Below are 24984 nucleotides of genomic sequence, written 5' to 3' on the forward strand. Positions count from 1 at the left end.
TTGGGGAAAATGAGGTGGGCCGAGGGGATGTGGCAACTTGGCACACCCATACAACTGACAGTAACCTCGTCAAGGCCAATACCGGTATATATTATCTTCATTTTCCTTTCCTTTCTTTCTTGTTATTTATCTTTTTCTATCTATCTATCGGCTATCTATCCATCCATCAATCCATCCATCCATCTATCTATCTATTTATATGTCTATCTATCATTTGTTCACTCCTTTTTTGTGTCCTTTTTATGCCCTCTTTCCCATTCTTTTTTTCTCTCCTACGCACCAAACAGATTTCAGCAAGGATTTCAGTCACCTCCCCCCTCCCGGATCCCCCGCGCGCTATATTCGACCATGTACCGCATACACACCTCATGAATTGATGAATATTCATCAGTTCCAAATCCGTGTCTGACTCAAATTCCTGTTAGTGTTACCAAACAAAACCTCGTAAGTTCGATGTTGACAGGATCTCCAGGCCAACTGAATGGATTCTCAACAAAATTCCTTACCTTCGGTAATGTATTTTATCTCATATCATGAATAATGTGAACTACAGACCCATAAATAATGAAGTTTGTCAACGAGTGTCATGCAGTGTCCCATGTACTGATATTCATGTTGTCTTAAGACTCTTATTTTACAATATCACACATCGCGACGGCGCATAAGCCATAATAAGAAAGGCCAATTATATTTTATCATATTTATGATATTCATAACATTTTAAATAGCAAGCGCGAATTTTTCTTGAATGTATTTCCTCTCGATGTCATTTTTAAAGCACTGAAATAAAGGGCATTATCGTGGTTAATGTCACCAGTCCATTCACTGCCGTTTATTTCGTCAGCGGTGGTGACATCTTTCCACTCCCATTGACTTTGTACACAGCGAGCGCACACACACGAGAAGAGAGGCGACAAATTTCACGATATGGCCAAATAAAGGTGTCCGGAGGGCCTACAGCTACACTGCCATTTAAAATTATTATGAATATCATAAATATGAATTATGATAAAATAATTTTATATTTTCCAACCGTTTTCTTTGCATTGCAATTTCCGCATACCACGAAAAAACAATTATTTTCGTGCGTAACAAATTACATCATGATTCCGGACGGGTAAAGATATTCTTGATTATAATAATGTAAGAAAGAATTGATGTGAATTTTGCTTCATATATCATATCTTGAGTAAATTCTAAGTTTTTTTTGCTTTTATATCGAATCTGAGCAGATGTTGGTAGTTTGCTAACTAGATCTAGACCCCTTTTTATTTTTTATTTTTAACTGCATATCTTCCATGGCACTTTCCAATATTGTGCTCGTTCGTATCGTGACATTCATCAAGTTCTATCAATGCGCTGTCAATCGTCGACGGCTCTAATCTCGGTAAACCTCGCACACGACACGGGTACCTTGAGAACTATCCGTACGACGATCACCCACACCACACCTCAACATTCGATCAAAGGAGCAGACGAGATTGAAATTTGGCAAATCAGGCCAATATTTCCGCCAGAAAATATATCATTGTTTAAAGCAAAACTGTTATATGATATTTTAAGCATTTTCTGTCATTTTAGAGATAAATTAGGTAAAAGTTGGATTTTTTCGCCTTGTTTTTGCAATCTTGTCCTATGTATTGCTCTGTGAAATAAAATTGCGGAAGTCTTACGGTACAAAATTGTTTTTCGTACGCAGTAATATGCACGTCCGGAATCATGATGGTGTCCGGTAATACATTACGTGACTATAATGTACTAATGGTAATGACGGCAATGCATTTCCACACCGGCTGACTACGAGCAAATGTCGTTGAGACTGAGAGACGCATCCATGCTAACTTAGTGAAGAGAGTAGCGCAACGTGTGTGGGATGATGAAGTTGTTTTAGTTTTAATTTAAATGTCTCCAGAGTCCAGACCAGGGAAAGGCAATTTACAATCGTGGAGGGGAGGTTATTCCAGTTAATAATAATTTTGAAAGACCCTGGCCTTATGATGAACCTGGAGAAATTTTTGGATATTCCCCCTCGTTGCCCCACCAGTAATTGTTCACAATTGTCAATGTGAATCATGATTGAGAGACTTGCTATGACATATATCTGAAATAGGGTCTCGTCTAATGATATAAAAATTCCAGGAAAATACATATTGAAGACAATATAACTGTTAGAGTCTAAATGAAGTTTAACTTTAGCCTTAAACTAGGGCATGTGCTCAAAGCCAAAGCAGCATTAACGTTTATAGATCTATCATGAAATTGCATTGCATTGGTTCCCAATTTCCATGATTGCGATCAAATTCAGAACACAATGCTCGCTTATAAATCAACAAGTGAAGAGGTTCCGAAACTGAATTTTGGTCCTGATAGACGATGAATTTATGGTTTCACTGATGTGATGACAATGGAAATAATAAGGCCCGTTTCACAAACAAATCAGGAAATTTAAATATTTGTTCTTGGTTGTTGGAAATTGACACATCATAATTAAAGTTGAATTAAGAAGACGATTCCAAATATTGAGATATTTACATTAATAGCAACCTTACAACCCCCCAAACACTAATAGGTGATTCGACCCCCCATTTTCTTTTTTCAAAATAGTGAATTTGAACGATTTATCCCTACCCATTTTCCCTGAGTTCGCTCCTGCAATGCCTACCGAGACGGGTGTTCTTTGAGTGTGACGTCACCGGGGGGTATTCGGTCCCGGTTTAGTAAACAAGGCAGTGCCGTTTTGTGTACTATGCACGTACTCCTTCATATGGAATAACTGCAGTTGAAGTTGTATCTGCGAGCCATAGAACTTGCAAAGAGGAAATGATGAAAATATTTGTGGCCGTACTATTATTCCAAATATGTGAATTCCCTCAGAATGATACCATAGACCCTAAAGGAATAATTTCAAGGTGAATAATATGAAATTTGATCGAGATCTTCTCACCAGTCGATAACGTAGCAGACGTGTTATTATGACATATTTATCCGCGTGTGACGCGGCTCTTGCAAAAAAACACAGTTGGTTGCGGAATTGCTTTGTGCCGACCGGCCGCCCACTCCGGCGCAGCTAGCTGTCGAGCTACCGTACCGTTCTTGTTGTCTTCAACCATAGAGATGTATACTAATTACTATATATCTTTCTGTCTTCAACTCACTTCCGAATTGCGTTTGTATGTGTGACGGTGACCCCTAGCGTAATTAAATATAGAAAACAACTCAGAAGGCCGAGAAAGAATACTATACGTTTGGTTCAAGATTGTTCTGTGGAATGAGCTATGAGTGGAAATGATCCAGAGGATATAAAAGTGGAGTCAAAGACAAAAGAAAAGAAGAAAAAACGCCAGGGGATCGCTGCACGGCCATGAACTAAGTCGACATACCAGACCATAACAGTACACTCAATGCCTGGGTGTTGTGTGTACTAGTATTATGCGTTCAGCGCGCGCTGAGCTAGCCGCCGGAATTACTTTCCAGCTACTCACTTGATTGAACATCGTGATAAAATAAATGAGAAATAGTGAAAATATCATTCAATAACTCACTGTTTGCTATCTTACATCATGATTGAAGAGTTCATGGTGGTTATTCATACTATTTTTTATACAGGGAAAGTAAAGATTTGTACATATCAGTCCTATTTGTTTGATTTGAGTTGCTTTGAAAAAAAATTGTAAAATATCTTTCTCTCTCTGCATAGCATTTCTGTATGACATTCAGGCACCTCTTATACTAAATTCCCCCCGGTGACGTCACACTCCGAGTGACTTTTCTGTACACTCGTCTCTCGGGCTCTGACAGGTGGCTAATTTCATAGACTTTCAAAGCAAAATATCGAGAAGGCAGAGGATTATTGTGACATGCTATGTGTTTGAACAACTTATATATACTATATATTGTATGTAGAACCTATATTTATGGAAACTCACCCCCTTCTTAATTCAACTTTAAGCTTTTTGTCCAGCAAATCATGTTGTCGCTGAACCAAAAGTGTGTGGGCAGGCAGGGTATGCCTAAAGTGCTGATCTTCAGCACTCATTCAATGAACAAGGTTATGATATAACCTTGTTCTCAGTTATATCTCCATGTGTGGCAAAATAAGGGTGGCAATGTTTGGCTTATTTTATCTTTTTCTTTGGGACAAATGCTTGATTTTTTTACACTGACAGTTTCCATTACACCCATTCGTCATACAACTTGGCCCTTAAGTAAATTTGATTCTTTAAATCATTTTTTTCTTAATTAAAAATAGAGATTAAAAAATGAAAATTTTCTTGCCATATTACTTTCCACCAATAGAGGGCGTACACAAAAATATGCCCAAAATTCAAGTTTTTGAGCGCTCTAGTGAATACAAAAACTATTCCCAAGTTACTATTGAAAAATAAATTGCAACTGTATGGAAATTAGTAATTTTGGTCACAAAAGTGATATTTTAATGATTTTTTAAAGTGTGCTCTGTACAGCATTGGCATGCCACAGTCCTACCTGTAGATTCCCCACAGGCAGGATGGTTGCAGTGAACAAGTGATCTTCAGTCAAGCACCACTCATACATGTGTGCAGATCAGTAGATCTACCATAAGCATGAAATTTAATGCGCACACATATTAGCTAAATTGCGAGGGTTGTTGAGCTAGATTTGTCCATCTTGTCAGGCCAAGGTTGAAATCTTGGACAAATATGAAATCATTAGTAAGGAGTTAGGAATTTGCTATGACATATTTTTGAAATACTAATTCAAAATGTTGAAAGGTAAATGAAAAAATAAATAATTACAGTTTATTTTGTTTCTCTCCTGGGAGAAAATATCGCAGTAGAGATCTAAGATTTATTTGTTTTTTATTATGAAACATTCATTATCAAAATAAGTATATTTCATGTCACCAGGCACTGACGCGTTTGAGTGAAATCCAGGAGCGCATCAATGAAGTCCGTCTACAGAATGAATTGACATGTCATGACATCGCACAGCTGCTCAATAAACCATGGCCTGGAAAGATGTCTCCAGCTTCAGCTGGTCTTACAAGAACTCAAGACGGCGGTAGAGATTCAGCAAGTACTCCTGAGAAGTTGAACAAAGATGATGTGTTTTCCTTTGAAGAGCAGTCAATGTTGGCAGAAGTAGACAGTGTGCTGTCTCAAGCCCAGAAACTGAGGAATTTTCAGAGCAAGGTGAGTCTAGCATTGAGTTTGTTAACAAGACACCCAATGTGTATTGTGCTCTAATGTTCCTCAATTTTATTTTTCCATTCAGAAAAGTTTTAAAATGAAGGGGAATTTTGTTTTATTGTGAAGATTTCAATCATGCTATGTTAATGTGGGAAATTTTTATTGTAAGATACAAACTGATTAAGCAATCAGAAAAATCTATGGGTGTTTAAGGGTTAAAGAGTAATGACCTGGATAATAACTGAATCTTGATATTAAAACAGACAATGCAGAATTATACATGTAGATGATCCTAATTTGTTATTCGTTATAGTGTATTTGATACAACTTCATACAAGTAAACATTGGATCCTTCTTTTTTCTCTACTTAAGGTAAAAAGCAAACAAACCAGCCATAATCTTGGCAGAGCTTCAGCAGTATCAGCAAATGCTCCTAACCATGTGGAAACGTCCAAGCCTATCAAGGTTGCGGAACCCTCGTTAACATCAGATCAGCAGAAAAATGAAGAGATTCTGGGTGAACCTATAAATAGAAATACCAATAACTCTGAAGCAGAAGCTTCTGATATAGCAGTCATTTCTGCGAAGGACCTTGATAGGCTGCTGAAGAAAGATCCACCAATAAGGAAGGAGCAAATATCAAGAATGACCCATCCAACATCAGGATCAAGTAAACTGTCCAACCCACCCAAATCTAAGAAATCAACTTCAGTTGCAGCAGGTGTTCCTAGACCTGCATCGAGGAAAGGTGTGCCACTCCGGACATCCTCTGCAGAAATTGGGAGACATGTGTCAAAGCCAGCAACTCGGTATGGGGACACCCAGAGCAGGTATATGCAGTCAGCTAAAGCAAAGACATCGCATAAGAATGACTCGAAGAAGCCAACTAAGCCAAGTAGTCAATTAAGTGGAAACCAATCCAACGTTAGGCAGAGCTCCTCACAAGGACAGATAAAGTTAGCTTCAGCAACAAAGAGATTGCCTGATGAAGTCTCTAATGTTTCATCAGGGAAAGGCAATGCTCAGGTTGAAGAGGCAATTAGAACTCAGAGAACTCCTGACGGTGATGTTATTGAGAAGGTAACCCATTCTGTGGCACATCTGAAGGTGTCTCAAGGACTGAAAGGAAGATCTGACAATACTTACCAGGAAACAGAATCCATATCTTCAACAAAAGCCAATCCTACTCCTCAATCAAAGACGATTCCATTTATACTGCAGAGGGATGGGTGAGTAGCCTACAATTTAGATTATAAAGCTATGTGATCAAAATTCTTCACATTTTTTTAAATTATAGATAACTGAATTTCATTTCTGCAATATGGAGGCTGTTTTACACTGAATTAAGTCTATCTGATGGATAAATAATGATGAAAATAATGATGGATATGATGGTGGTGGTGATGGTGATGGTGGTGATGATGGTGGTGATGGTGGTGGTGGTGATGGTGATGGTGATGATGATGATGATGATGATGATGGTGGTGGTGGTGGTGGTGGTGGTGGTGGTGATGGTGGTGGTGGTGGTGGTGATGGTGATGGTGATGATGATGATGATGATGATGGTGGTGGTGGTGGTGGTGGTGGTGGTGGTGGTGGTGGTGGTGGTGGTGATGATGATGATGATGATGATGATGATGATGATGATGATGATGATGATGATGATGATGATGATGAAATATGAAAGAAAGAGAAAGGAAGATTTAGATGAGGTGGAGGAGATATATTGGCTTTTCGAGACACTCTTTTGCAATGTTCTAAATTTCTTCCTAAGATAAGTGAATATTGAATTTCATTTGCTTTGGCTGTGCACAGGCAAGTTGATGCTGACATTTGAATTCATTTGTGCTTTCATTCTATTAACACATGGGAGACTGGCTGATTTTGCTTTACCCATATTTTCGAGAGAATCGTGCGGAAACAGTCTCCAACATGTTAACTATTCTCTCTACTTTTCTTCACAGATCCAGCCTTACAGTGCCATCTAAGTTGAAGAAACATTACCAGAACACCACGAAGCTCAGAGACAAATTGACCTCTCTGGTCCATGAGGATGCCCGAAGCCATTCTGATCAATACCTCAGTCTCTGTGGTGATAATGTATCCTTAAACAAGATCGCTAGTGAAGATGAAATTAGATAGGTCTTGCCTAATAGCACACTCACGGGTAATCCTATGATGAAATAAACCAAACTGTGGTGTACATTATTGTTACAGTAATTACCCTTTTCTTTCTCCCATTTAACATCACTCCATAAGTCCTTGTGATTATCACTTCTGAATGGTCCTCTGAAAACTTTTAGTGGAGGTACAATATAACCGGGGGCAACTAGAGTGATTTATCTATTTGGAGGTTGGTAATTTCTGGATTGTGGAGATAATGCCATTTTCGCTTCGGATTTAGGTTGTGGATTCGAGAGCTGAGATGAATGGGTAAGATATGACTGCAATTGCCCCAGAGCTTTAACACTTCAAGGAAGAACCTGTATTTTAGAGAATGACATCTTGTTAATTGAAAAATCAGAGAAGAATCATTTCGGATTGATCTTGCATATATGGGTTTGGACATAATCTTCAAAGAACCGCGCTGAAGTGCTTAAAAGGGGGACTATGGGACTATTATCCAAAACCAGTCCCATGTATGCTATAGATCTAGATCTGAATTTGTCCCCGAGCTTTTCTTAACCTAGCATCAATCAGTCTTTATCCTTCTCACATCTTGATGGTGAGCTACAGAGACTGGTCGGAGAGTTCCGACACTTGATTGAACTCACAAGGAATGTAAGAAAGCAACTCAAGGCAATACATGGTAAGTACAAATGGATCATTGTTTATGTTCATGAAAAAAGTTTCCCTTTAAAAGTGCATATAAATTCTTCTTTTTAGTGAAACATTTATTCCCATAGGTTTGATACTTTGATTTCCTGTTGAATTCTGATTTTTTTTTTAAATAATTTATCAGATTTTTTTTTTTTTTATTCTGTAATTTTTTATTTTTTTATGTGATATCCTTTGCCCAAGAACATCCTCATGCTGTTTTTTACTGAAAGGATAAAACTATCATGCAGACTCACCTTGAAAAATCACTTTCTATTTCTTTACTATGCAAGAGCTTGTAACCCCAATCAGGGCGTCTCGGACTTCGGCGGGGACTTAGCCACCCTTAGCTACTTTTCAGATTTTTTTTTCAGAGGGGAATATCATGCCTGTTTTTTTCACCAATTACTGTCATGTGGTTGTGACCTTCAAATATGTGTGTAAATTCTATGAACATATTTCTAGTGGATGTCATGTATATTGATATACAGAGCACTCTATTTTTTAGTGTCTTTGCTTTTTCCATTTAGGTAAAACTCACTGGGAGGATGTGTACTATCTCAGTTCAATGTCAGAGGTTATACGTCAGAGACAAGATGAGATCACTACGCAATTTAGTGAGCTAAAAGAATGTGAGTTACAACAATTCTCTCTTCTTCTTTGTTTTTTAATTTCATCTCGAGTGTTTTGCTGCGACTACTGCTCTTGCACCATCTATTGGTGTAATTAAAGGAGTCTCGTCATCACTGAGTTAACCCTGTGGTGTCATACCTGTACTAACAGTATACAAAAATCCATGTGAAATAAGGATTAAAGCTCGGGGACTGATGTGTACTTCCAGTAGACATGAAATGTATCTGACATTTCACATTCGACCATCAAAGGGTACCGTACGTTGGCAGGTCTATGACATTTACTCCGGCGACTGTTGCTCCGATGGAAATTCTGCATGTTAAGCCAAACATAAAATATAACATCCAAAACTAAAACCATAATCCTTATCTTTACATTATTTTAAACCAAAAACTCTATTACAATCCTATTAAACTCTAACCCCATTTCCTTTGAGATATTGAGACCGGAGCAGTTGTCGCAGCAGCAAATATCGTGTCACCATGTTGGCAGCTTCCTTTTATTTCTGCATAAATCAACATGTATGGAAACATTTGTTGATAAGATCTTATTCATAACTCGAAACAGGCTCTTCTGCCAGTCAATTAGTTCAAAAACTTTTGAAGAGACATTTGTTCTTCATTTAGGCAAAAGGAAGATGGCTCAGTCGGTTACGCGTCTGCCCGTCAAACCAAAGATCATGGGTTCGAGTCCACCCCAGGCGGATGACTGAAGCCAGTGCGTTGTGTGTAAACGTCTTTCCCATGTTTCATAGATGCAGGCTATGTTACAATGGAAAACACTCTGTCCCTCGGATAGGACGTTAAATGGAGGCCCCATGTAGAGGAGAATCACCACCTTTGCACGTTAAGAACCCACTGCACTATTCGTATAAGAGTAGGGGGAAACCCTGGTGTAGGGGTCCACCTGCACTCCCCCCAATCAGTTATATCGGGAGGAGAGACCTGCGGGTCATTGTGATTCAGTTCGCTTTTCGCCTCCCAGGCACTGGTGACGCCAAACAAATAAAGATAATGATTGTCCTTCCTAGAATCAGTGTTAGATGGCGAATCATATGCATGCATTTTCGGCAGCCAGCTATTTCAAATTCAAAATCTTGGGAATGAGTTTGTCAAATTGATATCTTTTGCCTTATTGTAATTAGGCCTGTTAGACCCCAAGGTTTGTATTCTGGAGTCGGGTTTAACTTAGACCATGGTGTGACTCTGTGCTAAAATTATAGGGAGCCCAATTTTGTTTCCTTTTGCTTTTATAATGAAGAAAAATAGTTCAAAATACTTCTGTTATCATTCCCAGACAATCTTGAACAATTTGAGTGTCAAATGAGTTAATAAATTGGGTGTGTTCTGTAAGGGATTTGTGCTCCAATTGGCTCACCATAGTTAAACCACAAGTTTAAACCAGGGTTTAATTTAAACCTGAGTTCAGGGTCCCGTAACACAAAGATTACTAATTAATCTACACTTGATTTTCACGATTGATTGTACATTGTAGTCAATACAATTAATCATAGAAAAATGTTCTACGATCATTGGTAAGCTTTGTGTTACGGTCCCCAGAATATGGGCCCAACAGACCTGCCAACCAGTACGTTTTTTGAGTATTTAGTACGTTTTTTTTTTTTTTTTTTTACAAAATCGTAATTTATTGAGAAATATCATCTCCATATGTCTCTATTTCATAAAACTTACACAAATGTGGTTATAAGATCAATGTATTTTCAGGTAACTTGTTTTTTTTAATCATTTTGTTAAAACCAGGGTGAGATATACACATGTTTAAATGTTTTTTTTTCATCTGCAAGAGCAGTGCGCATTTTAGCTTGCATGCAGCTTGAGTGCCGCGATGAGTGAGTGAGCCACGCATTTTATTATGAAATACACTTTTTTGGGGAAAAAAATATACTTTTTTTATCACAGAATACACTTTTTCATTCCCAGAGGTTGGCAGGTCTGGCCCAAGTGTTTTGTTGCAGCTCAGAGCTATAAATAGAGAGAGTTCCACAAACCTGGTTTTAATGCGTTACCCACATGGCGCATAGTGCTATTAGGCAAGCCCAGATCAAAAGAAACCGAGTTGAATGAACTTTCTGAATTAATGGCTCTGCTGCAGCTAATGCTCTAGCGCCATCTACTGGTCATCTGGTGGCAGCTGTACATCAATGAGTGTGGCTGAGAGATAATGTTCATGGTGTAGACTGATTCATCAGACCCTGATTCATTTTTACCGGGTCATGTTTGTATGATGATATTGTCATATGTCTGTCCAAGACGTAGATAATCATACATATTTCCATTAAATCAGAAATTCAAAATCATTTTGTCTGATAAAACCAATAAAACTCACCCGAGTGTTTATTTATTTTTATATTGTTATCAGTTATAACTTCTTTCTTTTCAAGAATACTCAGTTTCTCAGTTTTAGTATTGATTTAATAATCATCTTTCACAGCTATTTTATTTTCGGAAATGAATCCCCAAAATGAAAACATTACCACATAGCTTATTTAACATTGCTTTTGCAAGACTTTTTTTTATTTGCTTTTAGCATGTTTTCCAAGTCGTTGAATTTTTACATATTGTCACCTTGCTGGCCAAAGGGTGTTAGGATTTACTCTTTCATCAATCCCCATTACTGTTGGTCAAGCAGAAGGGCATTAACTCTTGCACGCACTGTATCATTTTGTTTTGTATAGCTCACACTTGAGCTAACGGCTTTATACCAACCACACAGGAATCGGAACTCACCATGCCTGTGCAACCTACCGTCCTTCTGCCAATGAGATATTATAGATGCTAAACTATATTGAAAAAATTTCCATCTTCTACAGGTTTTAATGATGACCATGATGACAGGGTTTTAAGCAGTCACAAGAAAACGGAGGGATTCCCTTTCCTTTGGCATCAAGGGATTTCCTTCAAAGGTAACAAAGTTCAATAGTCATAGAATCATAGAATTTAGCAAGTTATTCACAGTTATATTTTATTTTCAAGTTTCATAATCATTATTACTATTTATCTGGTAATTTCATAAATAAAGTCTGTCCAAAACTTTGGTATTGGGTCAGTAATGTGAACTATACTCAAGTATCATCGACCATTACAATATTACAAAAGTTTAACAGTCATTGAATGAATTTTTCCCAATTAAGAGCAAAAATATGTTTTTTCGGAGCCATTAGGACTAAATTTAAATCTAGCCCCCCCCCCCCTCAGTAATGTTTTTGTGTAAAATAAAATGTGAGCACTCACTTAAATTGTAATTAGAAAGCTGGTGACATAAATAATATCATGAAATTTTCAGCCCATTCTATGCTAGAGAAAGTGTGTTCTATAAATGACAAAAATATGCATATTTTATGTTGATCGTTTGTCGTTTTTCATTGGACTTATGACTTGAAATGAAATCAGCTGATATATGGTTGCAGTACACAAAAAGACAAGTATTATTGTTGCTATTATTATTGAATAAATTCTCTTTTAAATATTGTTTTTCAGGTGAATGCCTTTCCATACCAGAAGGTCATATTCTGCAGTACTCATCTCGAGCAGAGCTGTTGACATGGAATCGACTTGTGTATCAGATACAACTTGTTCAACAAGAAAAGATTATTCAAGAGGTAATTTCTCGTCATCCAATTTATTTTACTCTTGGCTTCTCTACATCTTTATTTTTTCTGTTATGTTGACTATTTTGATTCCTCTTTCTCCCTTTAATTCCACTTTTGCGTACATTTTGACTCTTTCTTTAATTTGACTCTTTCTCATATCTTGACTCTTGGTTTCTCTTCCTCCCTTTAATATCACTTTTGCTTACATTTTGACTCTTTCTTTAATTTGACTCTTTCTCATATCTTGACTCTTTTGATTTCTCTTGATCTGTTTCATTTCACTTTTGTTTCTCTCCGTTTGACTCTTTCTGTAGTTTTTTACCCTTGGTTTCTCTTCATCCATTAAATTTCACTTTTGCGTACCTGCATTTGACTCTTTGATTTGACTCTGTAATTTTTCACTGATATATGTATTGCCTACCCAAATATTTAATTTTCCCAATGGATTTTCATTTTCCCCAAGGTATTATATATTGCCCGGAAAGCATGAGGAGAAAATATACTTCGGAGGGGAATTTAAAAGTTATTAAACAGATAGACCAGGGGGGTGTTTCATGAAAGTCAGCACGGACTAAATTGTCAGTGCTGACTATTTTAGTGAAATCCTTGCTTGTGATTGGCTGAGAAGTTCTGGCCTCTGACTGTTACTATGGTAACTGTCGGAGAAAGACATCTTGTCAGTGCTGACAACTTTCATGAAGCGGTCCCCAGGCAATGTCTGGTTATATTGTATAGTTAATGTAGATTCACCTTCAAAGTCTGCACTGGCTTCATAGACTCTCAATTCATTTATTTTATTTATTTATTTATTTATTTATTGGCGTATGTTACTAACTTGGTGGTCTTCCATGCGGCCCTGTTAACAAAAACAAACAACAACAAATAGTAGTAATGATAGCAATACTAAGCATGTAATAAACAAGATATAATACAGTATTAAACAATATGTGCAGACTCAAAATGTAAAAAAGTGCAAACATGTATATTCATCAAGTAGACTATCTGATTATGCAGCTTATAAGCAGTGAGTGATATCACCTGAACGGCATATTGACCTACATGTATCACTGATTTGAATATCTATTTTCTTATTTATTTTATTATGTCTTGAGCGTTCTGCAGAGTGGATTTGATGCATTATTAATCAAATCTATCATTATAAAATTTTTGTTTCACTGGTAGAATCATTTACACACATTTTATGTGTGTAAATGATTCTACCAGTGAAACAAAAACAAAATTCTAGTGTGATATTTTTCATTCATTTTGGTGGTTGAATTTGACAAATCAATCGATTCATTCATTTTCACATTTTATTAATAAAAAAAAAAGAAGAAAGGGGCACATGAAATGTAAAGCATGAAAATATACATTATAGCCATGATTGGCCCATATTCTGAATTCCCTGGTTTAAAGTTGAAGTTTAACTATGGAGAGCCAATTGGGGCACAAATCTGTATTAATACATGATCGTTTTATTAACTCTTATGACACTCACATCATTTATACCTGTCTCAGAATATGAAAACTGAAATATTTTCTTTGTTATGAAAGCTAAGGGAAACAAAATAGTAACTGCAAGAAATAAACAATAAAATGAAGCAGAAGTTTTGAGGTTTTTGGCTCCTCAAAATTTTTGCACAGAATGAGACCATGGTCGAAGTTAAACCTGACTTCAGAATACGGACCTATAGGGATAAATATTCCAATAAAAATATTACATAAAACAAACAGTCCTATTTACAGAGAGAATAGAAGAGCTGCCATCGTATTGAGGGATCATTCAGAAAGTTAGAGACATAACTTACATAATAAACATAACAGGAGATATTAAGGAAATAATGACCGTTCATGAAGGTGATAGTTTGCCTCGTCACCTGAAATCAAGAGGTGATTATGTGCTTTATATTCCGCATCGAAACCACTACAAATAAAGAAACCACTACAAATGAAGAAACCAATATCAATACGTCTCTATAAAGAAGTATTTTGATTTTTTTTTTAAATCAAGTTTTCCTTGATGCTTGTTTGCTTGTTTACTTGTTTTAATGCTAGCACGTATGTAAAATGTGCGCAAGCATCCAAGATCTTGCTCCAGCAAGATTTATTGTGACCTCACTGTAGGTGATGGAGAAAGATGGACCCCAAAAAGAAATTGAGTGGCAATGATCTCATCATTTCGCACATGTATACTCAAACTAATTCACAACGCGTTATGACCCTATGGGCTGAAAAAGATCAGCAAAACCAAAAAGGCCCATCACTGCGAGTGATGATTGATGGGGACACTACCCTTTATCACGTGACCGACTTCTGACCAATCCTATAGCAAGATTTTTAATGCGTGGAATATAGATATTTTTACACAAAGAGCCGACGAAAACAGCATTTTAACAGTTTCGATATTTAAAATGTAGTATAATGACCATATTCCAAATTCAAGCCAAATTCAGATTGTCACAGTAAGTAAAATTTCAAAACGGTATTTTAAAACAGAATGAATGGTTAGCTCATTATCATACATGTAGTTCTAGCAATATACAAACCAATGGCTGAAGAGAGTACTGTTTAAAAAACAACTGAAATTGCCAATCAAGAGTAGAACCAAAGAGCCCTTGTTATATTCTAACATGGAAAGAAGAGAAGACCCAACTAACAACAGAATGCCTTTCTTATTTTGATAATCACGGATTACCCACTTATTCTCTATCTAAATCATTTGACACAGAAAATGTATTTTACAAATACTTGGCGTTTATTTTCATTTTGTTTGATTCTGTTAGAAATTGTCAATGTTACAACAACTGGAATTTTTCTGTAGTTACAGTGATCGAAATCAAAACTGCAGTATTACATTTAGATTGTATTCACCGATTTCATTTGATTTTTCTTTTTCATCAACATCCCTGGTGTAAGGTTTTCATGATCTGTAACCTCAAATCTGTTATGTGCTTTCCTCTATTAAATCCAAGTTTTACTGTTACATTACATTCCATTCATCTAATCCTAGATTTTGATTTTCAGATTAGGCTTCCTCAGCGGATCATGGGAGCATTTCATGACACAGAACATCGGTCATTATCTGTTATAGGCTACTGAAATCCTTGCATCTGATTGGCTCGGAGCAAATTAGCCAGTGAAAACCACTGACGTGACGCTTCGTGAAACGCTCTCCTGTAATTTATTCTGCCAACTTTTCAAATCTGTTCAGGCAAAGTACAGTTTCTCTTTACAATGCAACGAGAGATAGTTTCCTGGGGTTTGTTTAATGTGTGTATAAGTGCAACATTGGTCAGGTATTTTTTCTCTTTGTTTGGCAGTAAAGAAATCAAGTCATGTTATTATTTTGTTCTGGCTAACGTTTATACTGTAATTCTATGTAATTCCATCAAACATCACTGACCTCCATTTATTTTGCATTCTCGCAATTAATTCAGTTTCATGATACTCAACTACATGTACATGTATGCATAAAATGTAAATGAGAATCAAAAGTTCTTGTGAATCCTTTTGAATGCTCTTACTTTGTTTTCTCTCTCTCTCTTTCCATCTCTCTTTCTTACTCCCTCCCCATCTCTCCTTCCTCCTCTAACCCTGTCTCCCGCTTTGTCTCTGACTCTCTCTTTATCTCTTACTGCCTGTCTCTCTTTGTCTCTCCCCTCACTCATCAATTTTCCTATTTTATTTCTTCCTCCCTCTCTTTTTCTCGTCCTTCCTACCTTTCCCCCCCCCCCCACTTCTCTCTCTCTTTCTTCCTTCCTCTCTCTCGTCTTATAGGTTGCAGGAAGTGCAATATTGGAGCTTCTCTCAAGCATTGACAGTTCGGATCACTCCTATCCAACTCTGTATCGCATTGCTCACGGTGTGGTATTCAACTCGGGGTCAGTCTATCCATCTATGATATCAGACGAAGAGAGAGGTATAACACCTTGCCAGGAGTGCTAATCAAATGGGGAGCATTTCATGAAACCGAACAGTCAGCGATTTCCACAGGCAGTTGTTAAAAGCTACTGAAATCCTTGCATCTCATTGGCTGAGAGCGAATTAGTCGGTGAAAATCCCTGACCAAACTTTTCACGAAATGCTCTCCTTAAACTATATTTTAAATTTCAATTAAATGCTAATAAATCATCTCCAAAGATCACTCTTTCAGTTTCTTAATTTGAACATTCAAGAAGATGAAATAGATGCAGCAGAAATTAAATTATATTTCAAGTGCCTATTTCCAGACAGAGTACTGTTAGTGCATGCCTCAATTCAATTTAACTATCAAATTTAACTTAACTTTAAATTAATATTCAATCAAATGGTGTTGAAAAATTATGCCTGAAACAATAAGCATATATATAAACATTCATCTTTTAACCAGTTACTTAGAAATAATTACCTAAAAATAGGCATGTTGCATATTTTTATTGTAACATTCAGAGATGACAGTAATACAGAAGAAAGTTAAAATAGATTGAAAAGCACTATTCCCACACAAGACACAATAATCCTTTCTATCAGATAGCATAATAAGGTGGTATTTCATAAAATTGTTTGTAATAATAGCAATAAAAATAATAATATGCAACATTTATGTAGCTCTGAACTCAAGTACTTTATACTAATACCCTGGCTTAAAGAGAAATGCCAGTAGTTGCAGTAAACACTGATTTCATGAGAAAGTCTGTAAAACCAGGCTTAAAGGGGAATCCAACCCAAATAAAAACTTGTTTTTATAAGAAAAAGAAAAATCAGACAAGTTGATAGGTGAAAGTTTGAACAATATTGGACAAACAACAAGAAAGTTATGAATTTTTAAAAGTTGGAAATATTGGTAATCACTATACCCATGGAGACTTCAAATTGGCCGCATATGGGATGTCATAGTGATGTAAGGCAAGGACTACTCTTCCATGTACTCCAATACATATTATTGGTAAAATGTCATTTTCCCAAAAAGTTTTATGTCAAATTATATTTTTCTTTCATGAGGACATAAAACAATATACTACCTGGATTATAATTAGATTACTGCCCCAGGGGAATGGGTACTTAGGAGAAAACCACAAATCCCTGATAATAAAGTACTTGGCTTATGGGAAAGTTGTCCTTGCCCCTTGTCATAATTTACTTACCCAGTTGCCAATTTGAAATCTACATACTATTAGTGATCTCAATTTTAAAGCAGCTATAACTTTCTAATTGCTTGTCCGATTTCTTTCAAACTTTCACCATTCTGTTTGATTTATTTTTCTCCTTCCCAACACAACATTTTATTGCCAAGGCTGGATTCCCCTTTAATTGTCAGTATATCATCGAGGATCTAGATCTGGTACAGTTACATAAACTGAACTTTGTGAAATCTTGAAATCTACGCTGAGAAATGTTCACACTGAAGATCACCAACACAGATAGGCACACGTGGGACAGTGTATTATTATTGCTGGAATAAAGACCCGACGGAAGTGACCGAATCCGCGCTTATTTTGCTTATTTCTCAGCAATTACACAATTTCTTCCAGAATCCTTTGGCACATATTTTTTATTCATACCAACAGACACTTGGGTGGTCATTATATTAGATTCTGTAAAAAGTCATTTTGAGATCGTTACCAGAACTGGAATTTATCTTTAAGCACCGGCATGGCTACACTGATTAGCCGCTTGAACACTGGGTACCCATTTACTATGTCTGTGTGGATATTGGTGAATGTAGATGAATGCCTTGCCAAAGGATGCAAAAGCTGTGTTGGTACTGGATCCCCCAACTCATGCACCACTTTATCAACTGGAACATGTATCCATCTAGTCATTTATTGAAAAATTCTATGTTTGGGTTGGATTCCCCTTTAAACAGGTTAATTATCAGAATGTAATATCTGTGTGGATATGTCTGTGTGGATATTGGTGAATGTAGATAAATGCCTTGCCAGAGGATGCAAAAGCTGTGTTGGTACTGGATCCCCCAACTCATGCACCACTTTATCAACTGGAACATGTATCCATCTAGTCATTTATTGAAAGATTTTCTGTTTGGGTTGGATTCCCCTTTAAACAGGTTAATTCTCAGAATGTAATATCTGCAGAGTTGTAAGATAATGTATATCTTCTGACTATTGAAATGCATATATTTTTTTTTTTTATATGCCTTGTAATAAACAAGATCAAGGCCACCACAGTGCAATTGTTCTTGGTTTACCAATGACCTCATCGATTTAAAGGCTTTGCTAATCTGTTGTGATGGTATATTGATCCAGGGTAGTCGTCGCTTGACGGTTTCATTTCCTCTTGGAGTGTGAAGTAGGGCAGTGCTCAGATAATAGGGGTGTTTACACTCACGTAAATCATTGTTTTATTTACTAAAGATATTCTTTAGTGTAGAGTTGATTTCATTTTATCTTGGAGTGTGAAGTAAGCAGTGCTCAGATAATAAGTGTGTTCACATTACTTTTAAATAATTGATTTTCTAATGTATATACAGTATTCTGTGTTGGGGTGATTTTATTTCCTTTTGGGGTGTAAAGTAGGGCAGGGCTCAGATAATAGGGGTGTTTACACTCACGTAAATCATTGTTTTATTCACTAAAGATATTCTTTAGTGTAGAGTTGATTTCATTTTATCTTGGAGTGTGAAGTAAGCAGTGCTCAGATAATAAGTGTGTTCACATTACTTTTAAATCATTGATTTTCTAATGTATATACAGTATTCTGTGTTGGGGTGATTTTATTTCCTTTTGGGGTGTAAAGTAGGGCAGGGCTCAGAAAATAGGGGTGTTCACAATTAAGTAAAATATTGATTTATTTTAAAGACATTCTTTAGTGTTGAGATTATTTCATTCCTCTTGGAGTGTGAAGTAGTCAGTGCTCAGAAAATAAGTGTGTTAACACTCCAGTAAAATATATAAATTGATTTACTAAAGATATTCATGTGCTTAGAACATATTAATCAGTGAAAATCACTGACAAAATGCCTCATGAAACCGTCCCCAGGCTACTCTCATTGCTCCCTTATTTCAACACTTAAGAAATAACTTGTGCAATACATCCAGACTGGGCAATGGCAGAGGCACCAATTTTGGTTGCACTGTTGAGAATCATTCTAGTTTCCTTTGATATATTAGGTACAACGATTAGATTATTTGAATATGGGTATGGTCTAAGAAAATCAACACCAAATGAATATGATGAGTGTGGGTTACATGCATGTTTTGGCCCAATGCTTGAAAATAAAATCTGTTTATTTTCTTTTTTCTTACCATGTGGTAGTAACGAAAATGATGCATATACAAATTCCCTTCAACTCACGAAGGCATGATATTAAAAAAAAACAGTTGAGAATCATTCTAGTTCCGTTGATATATTAGGTATGATTAGATTATTTGAATATGGGTATGGTCTAAGAAAATCAACACCAAATGAATATGATGAGTGTGGGTTACATGCATGTTTTGGCCCACTGCTTGAAAATAAAATCTGTTTACTTTCTTTTTTCTAACCATGTGGTAGTAACAAAAAATACATATACGAATTCCCTTCAACTCACGAAGGCATGATATTAAAAAAAAACAGTTGAGAATCGTTCTAGTTCCGTTGATATATTAGGTATGATTAGATTATTTGAATATGGGTATGGTCTGAGAAAATTAACTCCAAATGAATATGATGAGTGTGGTTTAAATGCATGTTTTGGCCCACTGCTTGAAAATAAAATTTGTTTACTTTCTTTTTCTTACCATGTGGTTGTAAAAAAAATACATATACGAATTCCCTTCAACTCGCGAAGGCATGATATAAAAAACAAAAACAAAAAACAAATGCATTTAACAGACAGAAGAATCCATCTCCCATTTGAAGAACTGGTCTTATGAAATTTAGTCTTTGGCTTTCCTGTGTGAGGAAATGAACTTCTTGATACATGACCTTGTTATAAATGTACCTCACTTTCGTGACACATCAAGTTATGATCTGTTTGGTTTTAAATTTGGAATGTTTTTATTTCTCATCCGATACTGTATTTAAAAGTGCACCTCACACTCAACCCCCCCCCCCCCCCCACCTTTAACAGGTTACAACATGCTCCACATTTGATCTTTTATTCTTTTGTGTTTGGTTTGTTATTGTTATGGTGTCAGATAGAGAATCACTGTAATTCTGATAATTTAAGGCTGATTTGGCTTATATCCATTTTTGGGGGACAAAAAATGCACTTAAAATAATTTTGCCCCACCCCCCTTCAGCAAGATATGACACACTGCATATTTTATTTTCATTCTTTTGTGTTTGTGTGTTGTAATATTAATGGTTTAGGATCGAAAAGTCCTCATAGTTCAGTGATTCATTGGCTAATTTGGCTAATTTCCAAGTTTTTTGGGCAAGAATGGGATAGTACAGGTGATAACATGTTTGGACAAGACCTATAAATACAATTAATCTTGTCTGTATTTACCTGTTATTACTATAGAAGATATATATTGATAAATGATGTCATTATTGACAATGATTTCATCATTCCAACTGGACTATGAAGGATACAGACAAGTCTGACACTGGTTTTCATGTTTTGTTGCAATAATGTTGACCTGGGAATAATAAAAACAAAACAAGACCTTATAAAATCTTGCTATGGCTAACTTACTGACATTTTAGTATACTTTTGATTGCTACCTTGTCTTCAAAAAATGAATAAGAAAGAAAATTTGCTACTTGTAAAGCAATGTTTTTTCCCCCATTTTCCAGATTATAATAAACTTTTCCTCTTCTTCCCCTACCCAAATCGTCTTTCTTCTCCTGCTGTTCCAACTGCACTTGTTCCCGTTCAAACTCGCCTTTCCGGAACTTCATCTCTGCCTGTGCCTTAGCCTCCTCCTTAATCTCCAGTCGTAGTTCCCTCTCCATCTGGTTCTCCCCCCCCCCCCCCTCTTTATTTGATTTATCCAATCCCACCTCCGTCAGTTCCTCCTCGTCTATCCAAGGGCTGCCAAGTCTCCCTGATTGTCCGGGGACTCCCTGAAAATTGACTGATTTTCAAGCAAAAAACTGACAATTTTCAACATCTCCCCAATGCACTGATTTCTTTCATTGGTTTGTGTGTAATCGAAAGAGAGATCTCCCTCCTTTCTCAGGAAATTCTCCATGAACCGTGAATGTGAAAGTTGTCAGCTCGGCAATTCCGGTGTCCACCTCGTCCTCTTCTAAATCCTCCTGGTCCTCTTTGTTCTCCAGCCACTGATTTACCTCTCTACTCTCCTTTTGGTCCTCCTGCACTTCTTGCTCCTGGTGGGTGTTTCATAAAGCTGTTCATAAGTTAAGAGAGACTTTAAGAACGACTGGTGATCCTTTCTTCTGGTAAATGATATTCACCATTATATGTTCATTGGTGATTATTTAGCGCGTAAGAAAGGATCACCAGTCATTCTTAAAGTCGCTCTTAACTTACGAACAGCTTTATGAAACGGCCCCCTGGTCCTCTTTGTTCCCCAGCAGTTTGTTATTTACAGTAACAATTAAATTATTACAATACTACTATGGTCTCTGAAGATGAATCCAGAATAATTTGATGAGTGTGGGTTGCAAGTAAGTTTTGGCCAATGCTGGAATTAAAATCTGTTTCCTTTCTAACCATGTGGTAGTAACAAAAACATATGAATTGCCTTTAACTCACAACAACATGATAGAAAACAATACCTTCGATATAGTCATTTGCTTTCTTGTGGGAAGAAATAAACTCCTTCATACATGATTTGTTGTAAACATGCCTCACTTATGTGACACATCAAGTTGTGATCCATTTGATTTTAAATTTGGAATGGTATTTTTTTTATCTGATACTTTTCAATTGAATTAAATTGAAATTAATTATAATTAGAAGTGCACTTCAAAAAGGCTTACCCCCTCTACCTCTCTCTTTTAACAATCTACATGTACATGTATATCATAAACATGCTGCAGAATTTATTTTCATTTTGTGTGTTTTGTTATGGTAATGATTAGGATGGAAAAGTGATCACGTAATTTTGTGCATTTTGGGGCTGATTTGGCTCATTTCCAAATTTTTTGGCAAGAAAGTGATAGTACAGGTGATAGCACATTTGGACAAGACCTGTAAATACAATTAATCTTGTCTGTATTTACCTGTCATTACAAGAGATGATAAATTGATAAATGATGTCATTATTAACAATGATTCATCATTCTAACTGGACTATGAAGGATACAGACAAGTCTGACACACAGGTTTTCATGTTTTGTTGCAATGACGTTGACCTGGGAATAAAAACAAAATAATAATAAATAAAAAGTTTATGGCACTGACATCAAAAGTGTACTAATAATTTCTAACACGTCTTTTGAAAAATAATTAGGAAGAGAATTTATAGTTAATTATGAAGATGGAATTAACACAGCAATTTTGAATGACTTTATGTTCAAATTCATTTTAGATGAGTTTGAATGCAATATGTAATTGTATATGCCTTATAATTTGGATATACCTGTTTGAATTATAGATGCCCGCTTTATTGAGAATATATTCTGAAATACAGTATTGATGAATAATTCATGAATGAAAATTGTGTTATGTAATATTCAATAAATTATATTATATAATCACTCAACATTGTTGTTGAATAAGCATTGTTTTTGTATTTCTTGACTTGACTTTTCTTTTTTTTCTGTTTACAGACACTGGTGATTTTTGTTGAATTTCTTGTGAAATATGAAGTGTTCATTGAATTATTTATTGATTGGTGGTTTTATTATGCATGTACATATCAGACAATATTTAAGAGTAATTTATATATACCTGAATATTGCATGAGTTCAATGGATGGTGAGTAGGTCTTTGATGAACTTTAATAAATTGTAGGTTGATTGTTGAAGTGATGAGTTGATGAATGAAGATCACAACATAGGTGGATACTGACATTATTTTACTTGTGAATCGAGAAAGTTGGTATATTGTTCAACCAGTTGCCTGGTTCAACTATTGCAAATGTGTTTGAATGAAATAGATAATTAAGTCTATTATGGCCGCAAGCTTTCTATTCAAATTCTGGATGGTAGATAGATAGATAGATAGATAAATGGTATTTATTGTGATAAAAATTCAATTAGCAGCCAAAGGCTGAATTACATGAATTTGTACAGAGTAAAATTTCAGTAAACAAACAAGCGAAACAGTAAAAAAAAATGATAACAAAGTATACTAATGTATAATATTGGAAAGGGGATACAAAGAGAAAAGTATACAGAGGGAGAAGTAATGTCAAAAGCAGGAATGGGGAAAGGTTAGGAGTAGACTAAATGTATATACCTTTAACATAATGAACATTTTAACATAAATATATATTTAACCAATTTTGAATGGATAACAATACATGTAGATTAAAGAGTGGATTGTATGAAATAATGCTTCCTTTTTAGAAAAGAAAAAAAAGAAAGCTATTAATTTGGGTGAAATTGAAGGAGAAAAACGTGTATAAACATTATGTTTATGGTAATGTTGACACTGTGGGGGCGTCGTGGTCTGGTGGTTAAGACTCATCTCTCAATCAGAGGGACGTGGATTCAAATCAAGGCCCTGGCGTGTTTTCACTTGACCCAGGTGAGGTGAATAAGTACCCGGTAGGAAGAAATTCCTTGAATGCTCGAGCGCCCGTTTGAGTCAAGGTAGCTGTGCCAAAGCCAGGGTAATAATATTATCCTGTCGAGCAGGGCCCGTTGGGAGAACAGTTTTCAGAACTGAAGTGGCTCCCTGGGTAAAAATTGATGTTATTATTACTGGTATTGTTATTATTATTATCATATTATTACTACTACTATTACTTGTGAATTCAAATTTTTAAGACAAGATCCAATAGTCCTAATATCCCATTAGGAATACACAAAAAGAAAAAAAAATATGAGTGAGAATGAGAGGAAGGGGGAGGGAGAGAGAGAAAAGTGTATAATTAAAAATTAGAAAGAGAAAGGTGGGATGAATCAAAATGAATCCTTGCCGTCAATTTATATAAGCTATTTGCCTGGACAATTTGCTCTTGGCCAATCATATATGGAATGATTTCAGGAGCTTATAACAATTGTGAATGAATCTATCCACCAAGAAAGTTTATGAAACGCTACCCCGGTCCTACCTTCATCCTATATTTCCTTCTTCGTGCATCATTCGTCAACTTGTGAGTATCTGTTTCCTGGTACTTCCGGTTCAATATCCGGACTTCTACCAAATTCTTTGTTCCAAGGAGACACTTTCAGGCGCATTCGGGTGAACTCGAGTATCGCCCTTGACACATCTAGGCAAAGCGAATCTGTATTAAATTTGGTTTCAACTCTTTGTTTCAAGATCCATTATTGAGGAGTTCTTTTAGGAGATTTTAGCTTCACGTATTATTCAGGTTGAAATTACATTGAAAATAAATAATCAATCTCTTAATCAGTGTCGGATTTTCTGACTCTGTGGGTTTTAGGGGGATATTTTTTCTGCTTTTTTTTCTTTCAATTTTTAAATTATCTTCTTGTAGTTCATATAGTTATGTTGTGTATCAGGGGATAAGCCTATAATACGGACTCTGAACCACGAGAGTCTGCGATTCAAGTCCCACCTCGGCACTCGTGTCCTTTGACGAGGTGTTTGTCTACAGTTTGCCATTCTCCACCCGGGTGAAGAAATAAGACCATGTGGACAGTGGACAAACTGATGGTGGACCAAATAATAGTCGACGAGTTGGTAATTGGACGAATTGGCATTAGACCAATTGAAAATAAACCGTC

The 24984-nt window shown here is 36.2% G+C and overlaps 1 protein-coding gene across 1 annotated transcript; it reads left to right on the plus strand.

The window, feature by feature from the left end:
* The first annotated feature begins 359 nt into the window (after positions 1-359).
* Positions 360-20309, plus strand: LOC129269052 (uncharacterized). The gene is made up of 9 exons (XM_064105263.1): positions 360-511; positions 4887-5171; positions 5541-6397; positions 7133-7268; positions 7869-7977; positions 8516-8617; positions 11449-11541; positions 12116-12237; positions 16006-20309. Exons 1-9 carry the CDS (start codon positions 482-484, stop codon positions 16171-16173), a joined length of 1902 nt encoding a protein of 633 aa, XP_063961333.1. The 5' UTR covers positions 360-481; the 3' UTR covers positions 16174-20309.
* Positions 20310-24984: the final 4675 nt, after the last annotated feature.

This window comes from Lytechinus pictus, chromosome 10, assembly GCF_037042905.1.
Source record: "Lytechinus pictus isolate F3 Inbred chromosome 10, Lp3.0, whole genome shotgun sequence".
In the NCBI taxonomy this organism is placed as follows: Eukaryota; Metazoa; Echinodermata; class Echinoidea; order Temnopleuroida; family Toxopneustidae; genus Lytechinus; species Lytechinus pictus.